Source organism: Anomalospiza imberbis, chromosome 2, assembly GCF_031753505.1.
Source record: "Anomalospiza imberbis isolate Cuckoo-Finch-1a 21T00152 chromosome 2, ASM3175350v1, whole genome shotgun sequence".
In the NCBI taxonomy this organism is placed as follows: Eukaryota; Metazoa; Chordata; class Aves; order Passeriformes; family Viduidae; genus Anomalospiza; species Anomalospiza imberbis.
In genome coordinates, this window is record NC_089682.1 from 46,762,471 (window position 1) to 46,783,803 (window position 21,333).

The 21,333-nt window shown below is 61.7% G+C and overlaps 2 protein-coding genes across 4 annotated transcripts; one reads left to right on the forward strand and one right to left on the reverse strand.

The window, feature by feature from the left end:
- Positions 1 to 436: 436 nt before the first annotated feature.
- PHOX2A (paired like homeobox 2A) lies at positions 437 to 4,752 on the forward strand. Of its 2 annotated transcripts, none has more exons than XM_068178104.1 (3): positions 437 to 909; positions 2,625 to 2,812; positions 3,814 to 4,746. In XM_068178104.1, the coding sequence occupies exons 1-3, from the start codon at positions 702 to 704 to the stop codon at positions 4,240 to 4,242; spliced, it is 825 nt and encodes a 274-aa protein (XP_068034205.1). In that variant the 5' UTR covers positions 437 to 701; the 3' UTR covers positions 4,243 to 4,746. The 2 variants fall into 2 exon arrangements, with proteins under 2 accessions (XP_068034205.1, XP_068034212.1); XM_068178111.1 differs by lacking the exon at positions 437 to 909 and adding an exon at positions 988 to 1,390 and having other exon boundaries at positions 3,814 to 4,752.
- A 582-nt stretch (positions 4,753 to 5,334) lies between these two features.
- Positions 5,335 to 21,110, reverse strand: INPPL1 (inositol polyphosphate phosphatase like 1). 2 transcript variants are annotated; one of them, XM_068180730.1, is made up of 28 exons: positions 20,916 to 21,110; positions 16,685 to 16,748; positions 15,815 to 15,965; positions 15,609 to 15,729; positions 15,384 to 15,521; positions 15,211 to 15,301; positions 14,894 to 14,983; positions 14,455 to 14,553; positions 14,119 to 14,269; positions 13,784 to 13,890; positions 13,427 to 13,529; positions 13,154 to 13,350; positions 12,653 to 12,770; positions 12,010 to 12,106; positions 11,780 to 11,918; positions 11,590 to 11,689; positions 11,419 to 11,507; positions 11,258 to 11,339; positions 11,074 to 11,163; positions 10,849 to 10,962; positions 10,648 to 10,736; positions 10,463 to 10,550; positions 10,225 to 10,380; positions 10,070 to 10,154; positions 9,519 to 9,668; positions 8,721 to 9,447; positions 8,512 to 8,630; positions 5,335 to 8,008 (listed from the first exon to the last, which is right to left on the reverse strand). In XM_068180730.1, exons 1-28 carry the CDS (start codon positions 21,086 to 21,088, stop codon positions 7,918 to 7,920), a joined length of 3,819 nt encoding a protein of 1,272 aa, XP_068036831.1. In that variant the 5' UTR covers positions 21,089 to 21,110; the 3' UTR covers positions 5,335 to 7,917. The 2 variants fall into 2 exon arrangements, with proteins under 2 accessions (XP_068036831.1, XP_068036830.1); XM_068180729.1 differs by having other exon boundaries at positions 8,512 to 9,447.
- Between the last annotated feature and the right edge of the window lie 223 nt (positions 21,111 to 21,333).

The window sequence follows — 21,333 nt, forward strand, 5'->3', positions numbered from 1 at the left end:
CGCCTGCTTCCCCCATGCACCCAGCCACGGCGGAGGGCACCCAGGGATAGGGTGTGGTGGCGTTGTTTGCCCTTCTGCCCCTGAGATGCTCAGCCCCAGAGGCATGGCATGGCATGGCATGGCATGGCATGGCATGGCATGGCATGGCATGGCATGGCATGGCATGGCATGGCATGGCATGGCGACAGGGAGGGAGATGGGAATCAGGATGGAGACGCACACTGGCTAGGACAAGAATGGAGACAGGACCGAGGACCGGGATGGAATGGGATAGCGATGGGACAGAGATGATACAAAGGGATGGGGACACGGGGGGAAGGTCCAAGCGCTGGTCCCAGAGCAGGCCCGCCGAGTGCTGCTCCGGGAGGTGCCCAGGGGCCGCTGTCCCCCCAGCCCCGAAGTGGCGGCTGCCGGTGTCGGTCCGAGGTGGGGGGTGCCTGCGCCCACGAAGGGTTAAGGGGGGGCGGGGGGCTGAGGGGAGGGGGGTGTCGGCTCCGCCCGCTCCCGCCGTCCCCGGGAGATATTGTCATGCAAAAGCCCCCGGCGAGCGCAGCCTTTGTCCACGCTCCCCCCGCCAGTATATTAACGGGCCGGGGCGGCGGCTGTGGCGGGGGCGGGCGGGGGCCCGGCGGGCAGGAGGCGGTGGGGACGGGCGGGCGGGCGGGCGGGAGAGCAGCAGCCGGGGCCGCACCGGGCTCGCCATGGACTACTCCTACCTCAACTCCTACGAGTCCTGCGTAGCCGCCATGGAGGCGAGCTACGAATTCAGCCCCTGCAGCCAGGCGGGCTCCTTCCAGTACAGCCCCATGCGGGGGGGCTTCGGGCCTGCGCCCGCCTGTGCCCCCCTCGCCTCCGCCAGCTGCGCCCTGGGTGCCCTCCGCGACCACCAGCCTTCGCCCTACTCGGCAGGTAAGGGAGAGGGACACCCTACACGCCGGGAGGCACCAGGGGCAGCCCCTGGACGGGCATGACGGAGCGGCCGCGCCGTCGGGGCTGGCCGGGATCGGAACTGGCGGGGGACCGGAGCCACCGGAGCTCGGGACCGGCAGCTGCCGGTGATGTCAGGGCTCGGTGCCATCGGTTGCCGCAGCCGTCGGTCTCCTGTATCGTCAGTGCTCGATGCCGTCGGTGCCCGGTACTGCGGGTTCCCGCAGCCGCCGCTGCTCTATATTGTCAGAACTCGATGCCGACGGTGCCCATTACTGCTAGCTCCCGGTAGCGCCAGTGCCCGATCCCACCAATTCCCAGTACAGCTGCTGTCCAGTACCGTCAATGCTCGGTGCTGTCGGCGCCGATGCCGTCGGTTCCCAGTGCCGACAGTGCCCGTTATTGCCGCTTCCCTGTGCCGCTAGTGCCCGGCTTTGTCAGGATTTCTTACTATCGGTTTCAGGTACTGTTGGCGACCGGTATCATCGGTTCCCAGTGACCCCAGTGCCCAACACCGTTAGTGCTCGATGCCGCCGGCTCCGGGAACCGTCTGTTCCCGGTGCCGCCAGTGCTCGTTCCTGCAAGTTCCCGGTACTGTCGGTTCTCGGTACCGCCACTGCACGCTGCCATTAGTGCCCGCTGCTGCCCGTTCCCGTTGCCGCCGGTGCTCGGCATTTCATGCTCGATGCCGTCGATAGCGGCTGCTGTCGGTCCTCGGTGCCATCAGTTTCCCATGACATCGATTCCCGGTGCTATAGATTCCTGGTACTATTGGTGCTAGGTCCCACCGGTTCCCGGTGCTGCCAGTGCTCGAAGCCCAGGCTGGCCCTGCCTGGCTCCGTCCCTACCGCCCCTCGTCCCGGGTCACCCCGTTCGCCTCCGCCGGTGAGGATGAACCCTTCCAAGCACGGCCGCGGATCCCCAAGGATCCCTGGAGCTGTGGCGGCCCCAGAACGGGGCTGGGGAAGATCCTTGCCGCTGGAAACCCACTCCCCGGTCCGCATTCGTTGCCACCGCGGAGGCGCTGCGTGTGGTTGCGCCGACAACGAAGGAGCTGCCGATTGGTACCGGCCGCCCCATCCGCACCGACACCGCATTGCCCCCCAGCCCTGCTCCTGCCCCGAGGCCCCGCGTCCTGCCGAACGAACGAACGAATGGGGCCGGGGGCGCAGCGCGGGGCAGCGATCCAGTCCTGCCCTCGTTCTGTCCGCCCTGCCCACGGAGTCCTGCCTGGTTCATCGTGCGCGGTCCATCCCCTGATTCATCCTACCCGGTCCACCCCTTCTCGGTCCACCTCAGAGCAGTTTGTCCTTCCTGGTTCCTTTGCCAGTTCCTCTGCCCAGTGCATCCCTCTGCCCGTTTATGTATTGCCCGTCTATTTCTTCCTACGGGATCCTTGCCCAATACTTCCCTGCCCTTTCCTTCCCTTCCCGGTTCACCCCTACCCAGTTCATGCTTTCAGGTTCATTTATCCCTGGCCAGTGTCCCCTGCCCAGTCCATCACTTTCCGTCCGTTCCTTCCCGGTTCATCCCTGCCCGATCCATCCCTGCCTATTGTCTCAATGCCTGGTGCATCCTTTCTCGGTCCATCCCTTCCTGGTCCATCCCTGCCTGATGCCCCCTGCCCAGGTGTCCTCCAGTGTCCACCACAGCCCTCCCACTGTACCAGCTGTATTGACTTCCCGTTTCCCTCCCAGTTCCCTACAAATTCTTCTCGGACCCATCGGGAATCAACGAAAAGCGGAAGCAGCGGCGGATCCGGACAACATTCACCAGCTCCCAGCTGAAGGAGCTGGAGAGGGTCTTTGCAGAGACCCACTACCCCGATATCTATACCCGCGAGGAGCTGGCCCTCAAGATCGACCTCACCGAGGCACGGGTGCAGGTCAGCTCTGGGGAGGGAGGAGGGGTCTGGGGAGCTGGGGATGGGGGTGGAAGGCTCTAATCCCACTGGAGCAGGGACCCTGACCATGGGACGCTGCTGCTCTGCTCCCTACATTGGCAGGGGCGGCAGGAAGGGACTTGGCTTTGGTTGGCACTGCCACGGTCAGGGGACACACTGTTGTCGCAGTCTTGCTCTGCTGGGAGCTTGGGGGAACAGCCTGACTCCCAGCAGAGTGCAGGCATTGGTTCATAACACAGCACCATCACGGTCATCAATGATTTAGTCCAGTCCCAAACACCTTGAGGTTGGTTAGAGTCCAAGGACAGAGAGTGGCCCTTCGTGGGTGCAGCTGTCCCCTGTGTCAGTGCAGATTTCTCCTGGGGGAGTCAGGACAGACACAGACCCCTTGTGTGGGTGCAGATCCTTCTTTGTTAGTGCAGGCATCTTGTGTCAATGCAGACCCATCTCTGTGGGGTCCTTCTGTGTGGGATCTTCCCTGTGTCAGTGAATACCCCCCTTTATGGCTTCAGCCCCCCCTTGGTGAGTGCAGACACCCCCTTTGTGAGAACATCTGTCCCCATAGGAGTGGTGGTCCCCATAGGAGTGGGGGACCCATAGGAGTGGGGAGTGGCCCTCCCTCCCAGGGGGGATAGTGAGTAAAATGTGGACCCCACTGTTGGCACCATGGGGAGCTGGGAGGTGTAGGCTGTGGGGTGGGCTCTGGCCGCACAAGGTGCAGGTGTGGGTGCAGTGTGATGATGTCCCCTCCCCATTTCCCTCCCGTGCCAACACCGGAGCACACGTCAGCGCCTGGCATCAACTTCACAAATCTACATTATTGTGGATACATGGATCCCTTTGGTGATGTGGAAGACATTTCCCCCGAGGGAATGGAGGGTTGTGAAGCACACCCCGGAGCCTGGGAGGGCCTGCTCCCACAGGCTCCCCGAAGCCCCAGGGACCGTGGCAAGGGGTGCTCCCACCCTCTCCATTCCCTCCAGGTGTGGTTCCAGAACCGTCGAGCCAAATTCCGCAAGCAGGAGCGCGCGGCCAATGCCAAGGGTGCCAGCGGCACCGGCAGCACCGGGAAGAAGTCAGAGCTACGCTCCTCCTCAGAAGACGACGAATCCAAGGAATCCAACTGCAGCCCGACTCCAGACAGCACGGCGTCCCTGCCTGCTGCTGCCATCGGCAGCCCCGGTGGCAGCTTGAGCCCCAGCCCTGGCGCGGGGGCACCCCTGGGACCCGGCCATGCCCCCCAGCCCCTCAAGGCACCCCTCTGGGCAGGGGTTGGGGGCGGCAGCGGTGCCCCCAACACGGCTGAGCTGCTGAAGGCCTGGCAGCCCACCGAGGCTGTGCCGGGACCTTTCTCCGGTGTCCTCTCCTCCTTCCATCGGAAACCAAACGGCATCAAGACAAACCTCTTCTGATCGCTGAATTATCGGATCCGGCTGCCCCCCAAACCCCCCTCGGCCCCCACCCTGCACCCTCCACCCACCACCCCCACCATGGACCCAGCCACGATGCTTCAGCAAACCGGGAGAGGGAGCAGGGACCACGCCCTGCCACCTCCCGGACCCTGTGCTGATGGGGAGGACCCGGAGTGGGGGCAGCTCCCACCGACACCCGTGGGTGCTGTGGGACCATGGGGGTGCAAGGCAGGGGACACCATCCCCATGCTCAGCCAGCGTGCCCCTGGGGTCTGGGGGCTCCCGGTGCACTCCAGGGGTGGGGGCAGATGTGGGGCTCCCCACAGCACTGTGGGTGCTCCAGCATCGCCCCAGGAGACGCCTCCGTCAATGGCCTGTGCCGCTGGGCTGGGGGCGAGGAAGCACTTTATGGGGGGGCCTCTGGGGTCCACTGGGTGGGCAGTGCCCGGGAGTCCAGTATGGAGACGCCCGTTGGTGTAGGGAGGGGCTGATTTCACCCAGATCCTCCTACCTGCTAACATGGATTCCCCCCCAGCAGCACCCTGGCAGGAAGAAGACACACACCCTCCACCCCCGAAGACTGTGGGGAGTAAAGGCAGGGCTGGGAGGTTCAGCACTCACCTGCATTGCTGCAGGCTTTGCCAATGAGGACAAGACACCACAACTGCTGGGGATGAGGTGGCCCCCTCGAGGGGGGTAATGTGGCATGGACCCCCTGGTGCAGCCAGTGGGATGTCTCAGAGCAGCCACGACCCCTTGCCAGCAGCAGGTTGGGTGCTCCCACTGAAACTGGCACGGGTGCAGCTGGGATCCCCCACACAACCCTGTGACCTCCCAAAGGGGTTCCCGAAGCAGGGGGGTGGTGCTGGTGGGCCCCTCGTGCCCAGCCAACCACTACACCAGTCTGCTCTGCTGGTGGTTTTCATGGCATGGTGAGGATGCTGGCAGCCCATCCATAGATCCCTGTTCCTCTGTATCCCTCCCACCCCCCCTGAGGTGGGCTCCCCACTTTTCTTTTCTTTTTTTTTTTTTTTGTTGTTGTTTTTTTTAACCATTCTGTAATTTATTACCCATGTTTGCAAATGCCACTAATCCAAATTAAACTTAATTTATTGACACTGCTGTTGGCCCTCAGCCCTTGTTGCACCCCACCCCCACCAAGGGTTGCAGGGGTGGGGGGGGCTGCATAGTCCCTACCCCTGGACCCTCTGAGACCCACCAGAACCCCCCAGATGATGCCACAAACCCCCAGCACCTTAGGGATTATTTTGGGTGCCCCCCACTCAAAGAGCCCAAGCAGCTGTAGGAAGCTGAAGGGGCAGCCCATGGGAAGTGCCCTCAAGTGGGGTGAGGAGAGGGGTACCCCACATAGCCCCCTGACCTATAGGGGCCCTATGGGGGGTGATGATGAAGAAGGCCTTGGGGGCATTGGGATGGTGACAAGGAGCATGACAGGCTTTTGGGGGAGAGGTATGAGGTACCCAAGATGGGCAAGAAGGGGACAAGGGACCTGGTCCCCACCTTGCTGGGACCAGTACAGCCAGCTGGAGAGGTCACAGATTATGCTGGGACCCAGTTCTTCCCCCTGGGTTCCCCATCTTGCCCCCCTCCCCAAACTCTTCCCCGCCTCGCCATGCTGAGAGCTCCACCACACCCATTGCGTGAACATGATAAAAATCACTTCAGATTTACCAAACACCTCCAAACACAGGAGCTGGGGGTTTAGTGAGGGGAAGTTCACACCAAACACCCCAGTAACAGAGGGGGGATGATGGGGGATGCCAGGGGCACCTGGCCCAACCTTCATCTCAGCCAGAGTGAGGGGTTGGGGGGGTATGGGGGTAGCATCACCCCCATCCCCCCTGAGGACAGGGAGAGCCTGGAGGGAGCATCCCAGTGGGGAAGGCACAGTGGGAGGACCCCTGTCCTGGGGACTCCCACCCTGGGGACCCTCCTGGAAGGACACTTGGCAAGGCTGGGGGCTGAGCACCAACAAGGAGACCTGGCTGTCAGCCCTGCTGTCCCCAAGGGCAACACAAACCCCCGGGGGACGGACAGACCCAGCAAGTACCTAATGGGCAAACTGGGTGGGAGTGGGGGATATGCCCCGGAGGCACTGATGGTGTGGGGTGGGCTCTGGGGGAAGGCACTCATCTGGCTCTGCTGTGACAGGATTCCCAGGCTGGGGATGGGACTCCCAGCATGGGGACAGGCACTCCCAGAGTGAGGATGGGGACCCTACCACGTGGGAATGGGACACCCATGGTGGGGGAAGGGACCCTGGGGGTAGGGACAGAATTCCCAGTATAGGGACGATAGGACCCCGGGGATGGAACCTCAGGGTGGGGGCGGGACCCCTGGGAATGAAGGCAGCACCCCCAAGGTGGGGACAGCACCCCCAGGGTGGGAACAGTGACCACCATGGTGGGGATGGGACCCCCAGGAATGGTGACAAGGACACCTGGGGTGGAGATGGAACCTCTGGAGATGGGGACAGGAACGCCCAGGGGTGGGGACAGCACATCCAGGGCAGGGATAGGGATCATCAGAATGGGGGCAGAACCCCTGATGTGCAGATATAAGGTCCAGGGTGGGGACAGGATCCCCTGGAGCTGAGACAAGGACCTACAGCAAGGGGATGGGACCCCCAATGATGGTGACAGGCACTCCCTGGGTGGGGATGGGGATCTTCCAGGGTGGGAGTGGGACATCCATCTTGGTGACAGGGACCCTCAGGGGGACAGGTGCCCTGGGGTGGGAACATTGATGCCCAGGGTGGAGACAGGAACCCTCACAGTGGGGATGGGACCATCAGGGTGGGGACAGAAGACAGAATCATTAGAGCTAGGGACAGGGACCCTGAGCTGTGCCTAGTGTTGTCTATGGGGGCTGGCTGAGCTATCCCATCCCATCCCATCCCGTCCCGTCCCATCCCGTTCTGTCCCATCCCAGGTATCATGAAGGCACTTGGGTTGAGACATGACTTTGCTCAGAGCCTCCTAGCTGGGGGGGTGAGGGGGGGGGAGACAGGATCCCAATGGTTACCCCCAAACACTTCTTCCCCCATCCCTTCTCTCAATAAATAAAAAAATAATTTAAATGTGAGGGCACCCCATAGGGATCCTCATGTGAAATTATCTGACCAGGATGCACCACCCCGTCTCCCCACTCCCCCTTCTCACCCCATTACCCTGCATTCACAGTGGGGGGGTGGGCTGTGGAGGTCCCACTTGCTGCTGGTGATGGTGGGATGAACGGATGCAGGATGTGGGACTTTGGGATGAAGGATCCTCAGCTGCAGGATGCACAGCTGCAGGATCTGGGATGCACATGGGACCCAGGATATGTAGCCACAGGATGCTGGGCTGTGGACACATGGCCACAGGATCTGGGGGATTTGGGACACATGGCCACAGGATCTGGGATGCTCAGCTGCAGGATGCAGAGCCACAGGGTCCAGGATATGTGGCAGCAGGATGCAGAATGCACAACCATGGGATCCAGGATGTGCATCTGTGGGGTGCAGGATGCTGGGCCACAGGACGCACAACTGCAAGGTCTGAGACGCAGGGCTGCAGGATTCGGGATGCTGAGCTACAGAATGCAGAATGTGCAGCCGCAGGATCTGGGATGATGGGCCATGGGAAGCACGGGATGCTGGATGTGCAGTGGCAGCTACTTGCGGAGCTGGAGGCTCTCCAGAAGGACGCGCTTGTGGCCAGGCTCCAGCACTCCAGCTTCCTCCAGGTCTTCCTCTGTGATGTCACTGGGAATGAGGCACAAATATGGGGCTCTCTGACCCTGAGGGGCACCACAGACTCGGGTGGGGTCCCCACCTGGGAGTGCTAGGGCCCCCACTCATGTTGCTGGGTTACACCCAGACTTCATCCTGTCCCTCCTGTGGGGTTTTGTGACTCTCAGGGGGCAGTGGGGATCCCGAGAGGCAAAGGGCACGTGGGAGCAGTGGGAACACCCAGGGGCAGCAGGGACCCCTGAGAGCAATGGCCACCCCAGGGCAGCACAGAGCCTTTGGGGGAAATGAGGCCCTCCAGGGGCAGTGGGGACTCCCAGGGGAAGTGGAGACCCACAGTAGGCAGTGGGGAATCCCCGGGGACAGTGGGGACTATCAAGGGCAGCACCCCAACAGGCCTCCCCATAAGCCAGGGATCACTATGACCCCCTGGGGAAGGCATGGACTCGCTGGGGCTGGCCAGGCTGGTGGTGGGAGTGGGTGGGGGTCCCTCCCCACTGTTCTGGGGGGCTGCTCACCTGAGGAACTCCAGGTCATCCCAGCCATTGCGCACCAGCCCCTCCTCGTACCGCTCCAGCCCCAGCGCCCGCAGCCACTCGCCCACACCAGGCACAGTGCCCACACCACGGCCCAGCACCTGCACCCCAACAGCCTCAGCACCAGGGGGAGCCCCAAAGGGAGCCCCAGCTGAGGTGCTGAGGACCCCCACCCACCCTGTATCACCCACCTCCTCAGCCAGGTCCTCCTGGATACTCTCCTGGATGGAGTGGGGAGGGAAGGCAAGGGGGCGGCCATAGTCAGGGTGCAGGCAGCGGGGAGGCAATGTCCCCTTGGCCAGCAGTGGCGGTGGGGGGACCACCCTCCCCTTCCCACCCCCATAGTCCACCTCACTCATTGTCTTGGCCATCTGCAGCACCGAGCAGGAGCGGTCATCCAGCAGCCCTTCCGGCAGGCCCCCAGGAGTGGGCAGCCCCCCAACTGCAGGTAGCCCCCCAGTAACAGGCATCCCACCAGCCCCCTCCATCCCAAATCCAGCCCTGGCGGCTGGGGGTGGCCGGGGGTGCAGCTTGGGCAGGAGGGGAGCCTCTCCGAAGGCAGCAGGGTGGGATTTGGGGTCCTCACACCCGCTGGATACCAGCAGCTCCTTGGGGGTGCCCAAGAAGGTGTTTGGTGGGAGCTCCAGCTCCCGTGGCAGTGGCGGTGGGGGAAAATCCGGCGGTGGCAGGTTGAGGATGCCGAGGTCCTCTTCCTCATCACTCTCGCCACCACAGCATGCCGAGGGGCACTGGCAGTGCTCCGGCACTGCCAGCTGCACCTTGGCCTTGGGGGACTTGCCGGGGTCCCCTTGCACCAACAGCTGGTGGGGGACCCCCTCCAGCACGTAGTATGCTGGGTTGTTGAAGCTGTTCTTCAGGGCACCCCCTGACAGCTCTGGCATTGCCTCCGCCTTGGACCTACGGGGACAGGGTTGAGCGTGGCACCCCCAGACCAATCCCCCTCCCTAGCCCTGCCTATTCTACCTCACCGGCTTGGCGTGGCCTCATCCCTGGGGGTGCTGCGGTGTGTGGCAGGGGGACGCAACGCTGCTGCGGTGCTGCTCTTCTCAGGCTCCTCTGGGAGTTTTGCCAGGATGGTGGTGGGGGGCTCAGCACTGGTGGGCTTCCGCCCCACAGACCTGGCAACAGGAGGTATTGGGTGCCCTATGGGGCTTGAACGTCTGCAACGGGGTTCAGACCCTCAGGAGAGGGCTCAGATCACCCAAGAAAAGGTTCAGACCCTGTGGGATGGGTCTCAGCAGCCCAGATCAGGGCTCAGATCCCCATGGTGGGGCTCTGCCCTCTAGGACAGGATTCAGGCACCAAAACACAGCCAGAGCCACATTCGGAGGCTCAGAGCCCAATCCCTGCCCTGTGTGGCACAAAACTGGCATCAGTACTGTCCCCAGTCACATCCCACACACCAACCTAGAGGGATACTCTGAGCAATACCTGTGCTCAGGTAAATACCTCAGGCCTCCCGACCCCCTGGAACCAGTGCCCCCCACCCCCCCACCCTGCCAAGCCCCGTCCCCCATACTTGGCATTGTCCTGGGTGGCCCTGGCACCTAGCAGCACCTTCCCTTTGCTGGCTGTCGTCTCATCCTTATCGACACTGATCCACTCTGCCAGGGAACAGGGGCTCAGTGATGGAGTCCTCTCCCCACCGTCCCCCCTGGGGTGAGGGGTCCTCACCATAGAGCCTCTCGCGGGTGCCCAGGCGTTCCGTGGGCACCCGGACCTTCATGGAGCCACGGATGTTGCCGGTCTCCTCACCGCGGTGGGAGAGGTAGGTGAGGAACTGCTGTGCTGTGCTGCCAATCATCGACTTCAGGGCAATGACACACTCCCCTGGGGGTGACAGTGGGGGAGGTTGGGGGTTTGCACCCCACGGACCTACCGGTGCTGGCATGGTGCAGGAGCGGACACTCACCATAGGACTCATAACCATCAAGGGATTTGACAGTGAGCAAGAGGTGCTGGTCCTGCAGGTACTCAATCTCGGAGAGGATGGGCTTCAGCTGTGGCCAAGGGAATGGGGTGCTGGCACTGAGTGGGTGTCTCCCTGTCTTCAGCTTCCCCCAGCACCCACCCTGTCAGCCCCCAGCCCCTCCTCACCGTGGGCAGCTGCCGGGATGACCACTGCACCTTGAGGAAGTTGATGTTGTCACTGCTCTGGCTGTCGTTCTCAAAGCTCTTCTTGAACTCTGTGGTGGTAGCAGGACATGGCATCAATCCTTGAGCCTTCCAGGATACCATGAGCTTCCTGGGACCCCTCTCAAGCCCTTTGGGACCCCCCACTGCCATTCTAGTCCTCACCTTCCAGGCAGGTAGAGTAGAACTCGATGAAAAACTTGGTGCGACTGGAAGTCTTCACGATGGCTTCTATGCTCTCGAACTCGATGTATGCCTGCTCTGAGGACTTAGAGAGCCCTCCATGGAGAGGCGAGGCATTGGAATCCCCCTGGGACCTCTCCATTTAGATGGAGAGGTTGGACCATGGAGGGGCAGGAGACAGCGAGGTATCCCCTTGGGCATAGGCACCTTTTTTGGAAATGAACTGAGATGTCACTCCCACTTCAAAGGAGCCGAAGACCGGTGAGTGGTCACTGGTGACAATGTCATCTGTGCACCCTGCAGCCAGTGGGAATGGGGAAGAAGTCAGGATGGAGGGGGGGATTGTCCCCAGAACAGGGACGAGAGTGCTGGGGGTGGTTACACTGCTCACCATAAGCGTTGCAATTGACATGAGTCTCGGGGTAGGACTTCCAGAGGATGCGGTCACACCAGGAAGGCACGTTGGTACGCACCTGACAGGGATGAGGAGTGGGTGGGGGTTTAGATTGCGGTGTCCTCCACTCCCCCGACTCCCTCTACCCCAGCACCTACCCCTGTGGGCTTCTGCTTGTGCCAGACATAGGTGTCCCGGGAACCCCGCTCATAGCGGTAGGTTGGGGGGAAGGTGATCTCCTCCTCACCTGCAGAGACAGCAGTGGATCAGGACAATCCCAAGAGCAGGGCCTGCAGCACCAGACCCTCTTGGAGCCCCCCAGTCCTCACCGAAGCGCAGGAACACCTTGTGCTTCTCCTTCTCCAAATTGAGCTGATCCACCTTCAGTAGCGGCTCCAGCTCCTTGCGGCTGATGTAGTTGAGGATCTCCTGTGGGGACAAAGGTGTTGGCACTGGGCTGGGAGGGGGACCCTGACACTCCCACCTGCCTTCCCACCCCCACCCACCCCTTCCCCTGACCTGGATGTCCATGTCTAGGCGGTAATTGAGGTCCCCGAACCAGAAGAGGTGGGTGAAGCGAAGAGAGATGTCAAAGGAGCTCAGCTGCTTATCTCCCAGTGAGAGCAGGCGCAGGATGTCCAGGTAGTTCTGGTTCCTCCTGAAGCAGGGGACACAGGGACAGGGTGTTACAGTCATGAGGACAGCAGTGACAGCCCTCTCCTGGCCCAGCTCAGGGTGGGGGTGCTCACCGTGCCGTCTTCTCATTGCCAGAGGTGAGGTGGCAATTGACAAAGCCAAAGGAGGTGCCATTGAACATGAAGGAGACACCCACAGCGCCCTTGTTCCCTGTGAGGAAATGAGGACATGGGATGGGATCAGGCAACCCCTGATTCTACCTCGGGGACAGACACCCAGCTGGCCCCATGTCACGATGATGGGGCACAGTCCCAACCTGGCCAGCCAGCAGAGGTATGTGCAGCCTGGCACATGCTGAGAGGCCTCCTCACGAAACACACCCCCCAGAGTCCCCCTTGTGCAAAGCACACTTATCCAGGGCCTCCTCGTGCAACGCACATTCCCAGAACCTTCCCTGTGCACTACACACAAAGCCCTCCTCATGAAACACCCGTGCCCTGGGACCCCTCCTTGTGCATCAACAAGACCCCTCCACGTGCAACATACGTCAGGACATCTCCTTGTGCAACACGCACACTGGGACCCCTCCCCATGCAATGCCCACATACCAGGAATCCTCCCCATGCAAGGTACACATGCTGAGACTCCTCCTCATGCAACACATGCAACAAAAGAAGCCCCCCATGGTGCAGATACCCCAGGACTCCCCCCAGTGCAGTGCATACCCCATGTCCCTCTATGCTTTTGTGGCCCTACCCAAGGTGTTGGCGATCCCTGTCTTGACGCTGGAGGTGCTGACATGGCTGATGCGGTTTTCGTGCTCTGGCTTCACCAGCACCACCACCTTGATGTTCCACAGGGACTGCATGGCCACCTGTGGGTGCCAGCACCCTCAGCCCCCTGCCAGCATGTGCTGGGGCCCCCTGGGGCCATGGGGGCCCCTCTGGTGTGTCCACAGAGGATGCTCATTACTGCTTCATCCCAGCCTCTCCCACCAAGGGCTGTTCCCCATGGAATCCCACCACCATCAATCAGTATTCCACAGCTATCCAGCACCAGGAGACCACCCAAAGATACCTTGTGTCAGCAGACCCGGAGCACCCACAGCCACCCAGCACCATGAGAGCACCCCAGAACAGCTGGTGTCACAGAGCCAGAGCACAGCCACCCCTGGGACACTGAGCATCACACACCTCCACCACCCACCAGTGCCTGCACCCCACAGCCCCAAGGTCCCCTGGACCCCCTGGTTCTTACCGGGCGGTACTCAACCTCTGTGAAGTCTTTGAGAACAGTGCGCAGAAAATCCACCCACTCCTTGTCTCCCAGAGAATTCTCCTGGGTGCCGAAGACGTAGATGTCATGTGGTATGGCCATCGTCACCTCATCCAGGGTCTTGCCCAATCCCTTGGAGGTGATCCACGAATTGATGTTTTTTGGGGGGGGAACGCCGCCTGCAGGAGGGACAGCACAGTTAGGGGGACCTCAAGGCCTTGACACCCCACCAAGGGCTGCCCCGGCCCTGCTCACCCATGTTCCAGGTGCCAATGAAGACAGAGATCATGTCAGGCTCATCCTGGTGAGAATGCTTGTTCTTCATCAGCTGCAGAAGCTGACAGAAGGCCTCACGCTTCTGGAGAAGGGGGCAGTGAGGGGGGGGGGTAGAGGGGCTCCATACAACCCTATCCCGCCCCCTACTTTGGCTCAGCCAAAGCTGGCACCTTCTGGGCATGGGGGACCACCCCAGGGACATCACCCAGCCATCAGGCACCAGTACCCAGTGCCTGTCCCTGAGCCCTATCAGGGCCCAGGGGTTAAATCCTGCCCCACCCCCTCCCTACAAGGGACCCCTTGACCCCCACCCACCTCCAGCTGAGCATTACCCACCCGAGCACTGACAAAAACAAAGTCTTTCCGTTGCGTTTTATCCTTTTCCTTCTCAAATACGATGCCCAGTTTGTTCTGCACCCGCTGTGACTTGATCAGCTGCCGGACTGAGGAGGAGTGGCAAGAACTGAGAGGGTGCTAGGTACTAGCTGGGTGCTGGAACCTCCCCAGTCCATGCTTTGGGGGACCCCCAAGATAGGGACACCCCCCAGCATGAGGGGGGGATAGGGACACCCCCCAGCTTCCAGCTCACCACTGAGCCTCACAGGGATGCTCCCCAGTGCAAAGGGAGTCCCACGAGTGCTGGGCCCCCACCAGACACCTCCCCCACTCACTCTTGTCATGGGTGAAGGTGTTCCAGTCCTCCTGGGAGTCCTTCTGCTTCTTCAGCACCACTAGTTTACCCCCCTCCACATCCACGCTCAGCGTGTACTTCTGTGACTTCCCAATCTTGGTCAGGTCCCCCAGGGTGATATCCAGCTTCACCTGCCAGGGGACACTGGGATGAGGGAGGACACAGGGGACACCCCAGCACCCTGTCTGGCATCTGGCTTCCCCCAGAAACACCTAGGGGTCTGTGCCCTCAGTGTCACATCTGAGGTACCCAGTTGATGCTGAAATACCCCCAAAACTCCAAAACTCAGGAGGGCAGGGGGTAGGGCAGGGCTCACCTCGAAGGTCTGCACTGGGATGCTCTTGGCCTTGCGGGAGAGGGGTTGAGGGGAGGTGGCAGGGGTGGCTGAGCTCATCTCCTGCAGGGCCTTCAGTGCCTGCCAGAGCCCCAGCAGGGTCAGCTGAGAGCCCACCAGTCCCCCAGCTCCACCAACCCCTCCGGTCCCACCAATCTTCGAAGCCCCACCAGCCCTCACAGTCCACAAGGCCCCACCGGCCCCCTCAGCCCTACCAGTGCCAGCTCCACTGGCCCTCCCGAGTCCCACTGGTGCCTTAATCCCACAAACCCATCCCTAGTCCCCCAGCTCCACCAGCCCAACAATCCCTGCCAGTTGTCCCCAGTCCCACCAGTGCCCTCAGCCCCACAGTCTCTCCAGTTTATCCAGACCCCTCAGAACACCCCCATCAGACCATCCATCCCTGTATCTCCAGCTTTACCTTCTTCTCGATGGAGGACAGAAAATCTTTCAGCACAGAGAGTTTCAGCACCAGGTTCTCCAGCTCCTGCTCTCCACTCTGCCCTGCTGTCTGGAACCCCCAGCAGGATACCCCAGCACTGGGATGTGAACCACAGACCCACACCAGAGCCTCCCCCCACCCCAAGTGGCAGAGCCCACTGGCAATCTGGGATGGGGTAGGATGGTAGGTGTTTCTCCACAGTTTTTCCCACCACCTATGGATGGTACCATGGTGGAGTCTGTGGGTGCAGTCCATGGTGGGGGGTTGCCACTGCTGCGTCCCCATATTCCCTTTACCTGTTGCAGAATCTTGGAGACCATGGGGGAGCTCTGCTGGTCAAAGACCTTGGAGAGAATCTCCAGCCCTGCCAGCACCTTGTCCACCTCACTGGAGAGACAAGAGGAGCCGGCTCACTGGGTGGCACAGACATCCTTCCATTTTTTCATCTGTCCCAGTGTCTGGCATTCACCTGTGCAGCCGTTTGCAGGAGGTGACAAGAGTCTTGTTGAGGTGGGGGAGGCTGTTGGCCCCTCCCTTCACTGCCTCCAGATCCAGGGTGTAGCTGCCCTTCAGGTACTCATGAGAGATGCTGCTGAGCCCATTGGTGCTACAGAGAGAGCACCCAGGCGGTGAAAGCCAGCAGGGAGGAGCAGAGGACAGACAGGGAACAGGCAGGAGACAGACAGACCCTCACCTCTCCATTGGCCCCTCTGGCATAGATGGTCCCAGGCCAGTGGGGCTGAGCCCCACTGAGGTGCCAGAGAAACTGGTGGAGCCAGAGCGTGGTGGCAATGGTGGCTTCTCATCTTCTCCATCTGCAATGGGGCAATGAGGGGGCCAGTTACTACCACCCCAGGGGTCTCAGGACCCTATTCACCCACCCATGTCACCCTGCCATACCCGAGTAGTCCCTGTCCTCCACGGTCTCCTTTTCTTTCTCCCTCTCGACAGGGAAGAGCAGGGTACAGACCAGCCCCTGGTTGGGCTGCAGGTACAGGGCAATCAGCTCGCTGAGTGTCTTGAAGCGCCGCACCTGTACCCCCTGTGACGTCTGTGGGGACATGGGGACACCAGGACCATCAGCACCTGCAGCCAGCATCACTGGACTCCCCCAGGTGGAGACATCACCAAGCAGGGAGCCCACCATGCAGAGATGTCTCCAAATAGGAATCTCCCCAGGCAGGGATACCACCATGCAGAGATCCCCAGGCAGGGGATAATACCATGCAAGGATCCCCTCATGCAGAGCTGCCACCATGCAGGGATGTTCCCATGAAGGGACCCCCATGCAGGGACCCCCTCATGCAGGGACTCCCATGCAGGGATCCTCCCACGCAGAAATGCCATCATGCAGAACCCTGCATGCAAGGACCTCCATGCAGGATGGGGGGCCGACCCCATGGTGGGGACCAGGGCCTATTGCAAGGGGCCTGCAGAGCTGGTAGGTGGGCTGACAGGGTGCAGGCAGCAGCCATCCCTTGGCCTCCTCCCTCCCAAGGGCAGCTTTTCCTGCCTGCCTGGCCAGCACAAAGAGGGTTCTGTTGCTCTAAAAATACCCAGTGCCACAGCCGGCCAAGACAGGCACAGCCAAGCCATCCGGCACAGCCGGGCATGCACGTGGCATCGGGCCAGGGCTGAGCCCGGCACAGCCACCCAGCACAGTCAGAGAGACAGGTAAACTCACAGCACGAGGTCAACACTGAGCACTGCTGAGCTGGAGACCCCCCACTGCCCATGAGCCAGAGGGTGTCCCATGCCCGCGCTGCCCACCTGCACGGCCAGGAAATCCTCCTCGTCCGGCAGGATGCGGTAGGTGTGGACGTGTTTCTGGAACCTGTGGCAGCACGGAGGGCATCAGGGTGCTGGGGGTTGGGTGGTGTCCCCCCACCTGCCTACACAGCCCCTGCCAGCTCCAAAGGGATGCTCAGTACTCATCCAGTCAGACCCCTACTTCACCAGCACCAACAGTGAGGAGCTCCAATACCACTATTCCCCACAAAATGCAATGAGCTGACAGGAAACCCATGGAAAACCCATGGGAAAATGCTTGCAGGATGGGTGCTGGGAGTCCAAGAGTGACTCCCCTGTTTGCTCCGACCCCACAATTGACACTACTATGTCCTTGGCAGTACTGCTGTCCCTGCCGCACTGCCTGTCTGTGCCAGAGGCACTGTCCTCAGCCCACAGCACAGGCAGGAGCTGGCAGGAGCAAGCAGGAGCTGGCAGCCAGGACACCAGGAAACAATTTATTTTCCTGTGGAAGCTGACAGGAACCAAGGACGCGATCCCGGGGCAGGGGGTGACAGGCAGTGCTAAAAAATGGGGTGACAACATCAGTGGGTGCAAGGAGCAGGATTGGAAGCCCTCCCCATTTCAGGGACTCCAGGAGACAGGGAGCCTCAGCACTGCCAGACCTCTCCCCTGCAGGGCTGTCAGGAGGGACTGTGCCTCCTTGGTTGGCCTCTGGCCACAGAGGTCACCATAAGCATTGAGGCTGCTGTCACCACCAGGGCCACTCAGATACTGTGTCCCCTGCCCCAGTGGCAGCTCAACACAGGGTTGGAGAACTGGGACAAGGTGGCATCCATCCCCCCATGCTGTGCTGTGTCCCTGGACAGGGTGCCATGCCCCCATGTCCCACCCCCTGCAGTCAGGTCCCCTGGTGTCACCCTACAGTTCTGATTACCCTGCCACCACCCCACACCACCAGGTCCCCTGGTGCCACCACATTCCCTGCAGTGCCAGGTACCCCATTTCTCCTGCCTCCTCTGGAGGTATGACCTACCCCAGCATCGTTGGGGTCTTCCCAGGTGCCCTAATACCCAGTCAGGGGTCATTGTGAGGGTGGAGGCACGGAGAACTCTCTGAGTGGTAGCTGGGGGGCTGAATGGGAATCCACTATGGGGGGGCTGTGTGGAAAACCCCCCTAGAGCAGGTGAAGGGATCAGGGGTTCCCAGACTCAAAGGAGTCTGTGGGAGAATCCCAGCTGGTAGGATGGGGGAGGGCACAAAGAAACACAACCCAAACGAGGGTAGCATAAGGGGTCTCTGTGGGAAGTCCTAAAACACAATTGGGGTCTCCATAGCAGGAACACCAGTGGAGGTGTGATGTGGGTGCAAGAGGAACCCCAGCACAGCACCAGTATGTGGAACTCCAGATTGGAGGGGCAAGGAGCAGGACCCTTAGGAGGAACCTCAGCTGTGGGGGACATCAAGGAGTTCTCTATGGATAACTGGCGGGGGGCCTGGAGGGACACCCAGCACAGGGGGTGGTACTGCGGAGGGGGACTACAGGGCCCCCTGGCTGCCCAGTCCCGCACCGTTGTCGGCTGCTATTTTGGTGAGCAATGACGGGGAGGGGGGGCCAGAGAGCACCGGGCTTGAGTACAAAGAGCCTTTATGCGGGAGCAATGGGACTCCCCTGTCGGCTCTGACGCACAGCACTCTCCCACAGCCCTGCTAGCACAGCGGCCACCCCATATCCCCACTGTTTTGTGGCAGAGGGGCACCTACCACCCCACTCCACCAAAAGCAGGCTGTGGGCACCCTAGCAGGCATACCGTGTGCCCACTGGCACCACCTTAGCACTGGTGTCCCCCATGAACTGGCAGTGAGCCAGGATGGAAGCTCCAAGCCCCCACACTCCTCTGGGACACTACACCAGGACTGTCCCCACTAGCACTGCTCACCAGTAATGTCAGCACACCATGTGGAGCCACTGCCGTATGCTAGCACTGTGAGTTCTAGTGATGCCCCCATATGCAACAGTGAGGCCACAAGTGTGACACCCTGGTGTGCCACGGTGAAACACCCCAGTGTGCCATGGCAAGGGCACAGTGAGATGTCCTGGTGTGCCACATCCAGCCCAGTGAGTCCATGGTGCACCAGTGGGAGGTTTAAAGGAAGCCAATGCTGCTGTGATCTCGCTGTAGTTCCCTTTCCTCCTCCTGATTCTGCAGCTATTTTTAGGGCCCCAGGAATAGCTGGGGCCAATGGCTCCACAGCCCTGTCCACTCACTCACTGGCAGTGGGGGTGCCTGGTGAGATCACAGCATCAGGGACTCCCAATAGTTCTTGTTGGAGTGCAGCCTGACAACCTGGCATCCCCATGACGGTCTTTGCCATGCTGTGTGGTCCCAGTGCCACAGGCGAGACTTGTGGCACCCATGGCCTCCTCACCAAACAGTGAGAGACATCAATGACAGACATACCTTACCCAGGCACCCATACCACAATGCTGTCTGTAGCCCCCTGTCACCCATACTGGTGCCACAATGCCCTCCAGGCATATGGCACCATTAGGTGCTGGAATTGCATGCTCTGCCAGGGCTGTACCTACTGCTGCTTGCTAGCCCAGCTCTGTGGTGGGGAGACAGTGCCCAGAGCCATGCTGGGACACTGCAGTTTGCAGTGCCCACTTGGTTGGGAAACTGCATTTGCCACTGTACACAGGGAAGGACATCTATGCCACCATGGAGGCTGCATGCCTGGCAACTGCATGTGGCACCAGCACACAGTACCCCAGGCCAGGGCAGGCCAGCTCACAGTGCACTCCCAATTCTCCCACAGGCTCTCAGGGCACAGAGAAGCTTTGAGTTCAAGTGCCCTCACCACCACCTCACAACCACATCAAGGTCCAGGTGCTGGCACAGGTAGCCAGCCTCGAGCAGAGCTGGCCGCATGCCCCAGGAGCATCCCAGCACAATGAGGTGCCAGAGGCCCCAGGTATGGTGGGGGTGCTGTGGTGCACCACTGGGCAAAGGCACTTCAGGACCCCCAGGGCTGTCAGCACTCACCTGTGACCTGGCACAAGCTGGGAGCCATGGAGTTCCATGGCACAACTCAAGGGCACAGAGCTGTCCCCCCTCCCCAGGCTGGGGACACCCAGACATGAGGGCAGGAGCTGGGGACCTCCAGTGCCATGGATAGGCTCAGGGACCCCAAGAGTGTGGGGTAGGGGTCAGGCCCCCTATCTCATAGACCCCATGGTAGCAGGGGTGGGTGACGCAGCCTCCCTGGAGCCAGCCCAATATCCCCCCAATGTCCAGAAATTCCCAGCCCCTCCAGAGTCTGTTGGTGTCTGGTCTCCTGAGACACCCAGGCCACAGCTGGTGCCATTCTCCTGGTGCCCTGTGTCCCAGAAGTACCATTGTCCCTTTGAACCCCCAGGTCTCCCCCTGTCTGTGCCCCCCCGCCCCCAGCATCCACCGATCAGAGCTGTCCCAGCCTCCCTGTGCCCAAATTCGTAGCAACCCCCACAGCAGTGGTGACCCCCATGTTCACTGTATCCCTCAGGTGGCTTTCCCTCTGTCTGTTGCCCTCTTGATGTTTTCACCACCCCCCCTCCCCCTTATGCGCCCTGCGTGCTCCCCTGGATCTCTTCCAGTGATCTCTACTGCTTCCCCTGCCCGTGATTCCTTGGCGCCCCCCCTCCCACCTTCGATGTCTCCCCACTGTTCTTCCCGGTCCTCTGCCAGTGCTTCCCTGGACACCCGCCCTGTGTACCACAGTGCTCCCCTGAATCCCTTCAATGACCCCACCATGACGCCCCAGTGTTCTCCCTGGTACTTCGCTGGCGCTCCCCCAAATCCTCCCCTCTGCTCGTCCAGGACCCACCCCCGGCTGCCCTCCCTACCTTCTGCTCTCCTCGGACCATCCCCGAGGCCCTTCTGGTGCCGCCTTGAACACTCCACTCCTACGCCCGAATCTCCCCCGGTACCCCCGCCCCATTTCTCCGAGGATCCCCCCAAAGCTCCGGCGGTATCTAGTCGGTGCTCTCCTCAAGCTCCTACCTGCTGTTCTCCCAGGGTCGCCCCTGGTCCTCCCCCCGACACCCTGCCTGTGCCTCCGCAGCTCCCCCGGCCCCGCGTCGGTCCCCTCCCGGTGCACCCCCTCCAGTCACCCCCGATGGCCGCTCCCGGATCTCCCCCCATGCCCCGCCGGTACCGCGTGGATCTCCGCCCGGCACCAGCACCCCCCCCCCCGCCCGTACCCCACTCACAGCAGGCAGAGCGCGTAGGCCCCCGCCACGCTTTCGCTGTCCCGCACCAGGAAGCTGCCGTCCCGCCCGGCCCGCGCCAGCTGCTCCTCGGCCGCCGCCCGGCTCAGGTCCCGGTGGTACCAGAGGGGCAGCGGCACCGAGGCCGCTCCTCCCGCGCCCCCCGCGCCCGCCATGCTCCGCCGCCGGGGCCGCGCCGCGGAGCCGCGCTCTGAGGGGGAGGGGGGAGCCGAGGGGCGGGCAGCGGGGCGGGGAAAGGTGGGGGACGGGGACATCCTGGGGACAGGCGGGGGCTTCGGGGGTTGGGGGCACCGTGGGCCTCTGGGTACCTCATCGGTGCCCCCCGGAGAGATCCGGGGATGGCCACCGGGAAGGGCGATCGCGGGAGGGGACCCGCGGGGGTCCAGAGGGGCACCGGAGG

Coding starts and splice junctions, on each gene's coding strand:
- PHOX2A (XM_068178104.1), top strand. CDS start 702: ATGGACTACTCCTACCTCAACTCCTACGAGTCCTGCGTAGCCGCCATG. Junction 910..2,624: donor GCCTTCGCCCTACTCGGCAG/GTAAGGGAGAGG, acceptor TTTCCCTCCCAG/TTCCCTACAAATTCTTCTCG. Junction 2,813..3,813: donor TCACCGAGGCACGGGTGCAG/GTCAGCTCTGGG, acceptor CATTCCCTCCAG/GTGTGGTTCCAGAACCGTCG.
- INPPL1 (XM_068180729.1), bottom strand. CDS start 21,088: ATGGCGGGCGCGGGGGGCGCGGGAGGAGCGGCCTCGGTGCCGCTGCCC. Junction 10,963..11,073: donor TCAGTTCATTTCCAAAAAAG/GTGCCTATGCCC, acceptor CTCTCCATGGAG/GGCTCTCTAAGTCCTCAGAG. Junction 10,155..10,224: donor CACCCGCGAGAGGCTCTATG/GTGAGGACCCCT, acceptor GTTCCCTGGCAG/AGTGGATCAGTGTCGATAAG.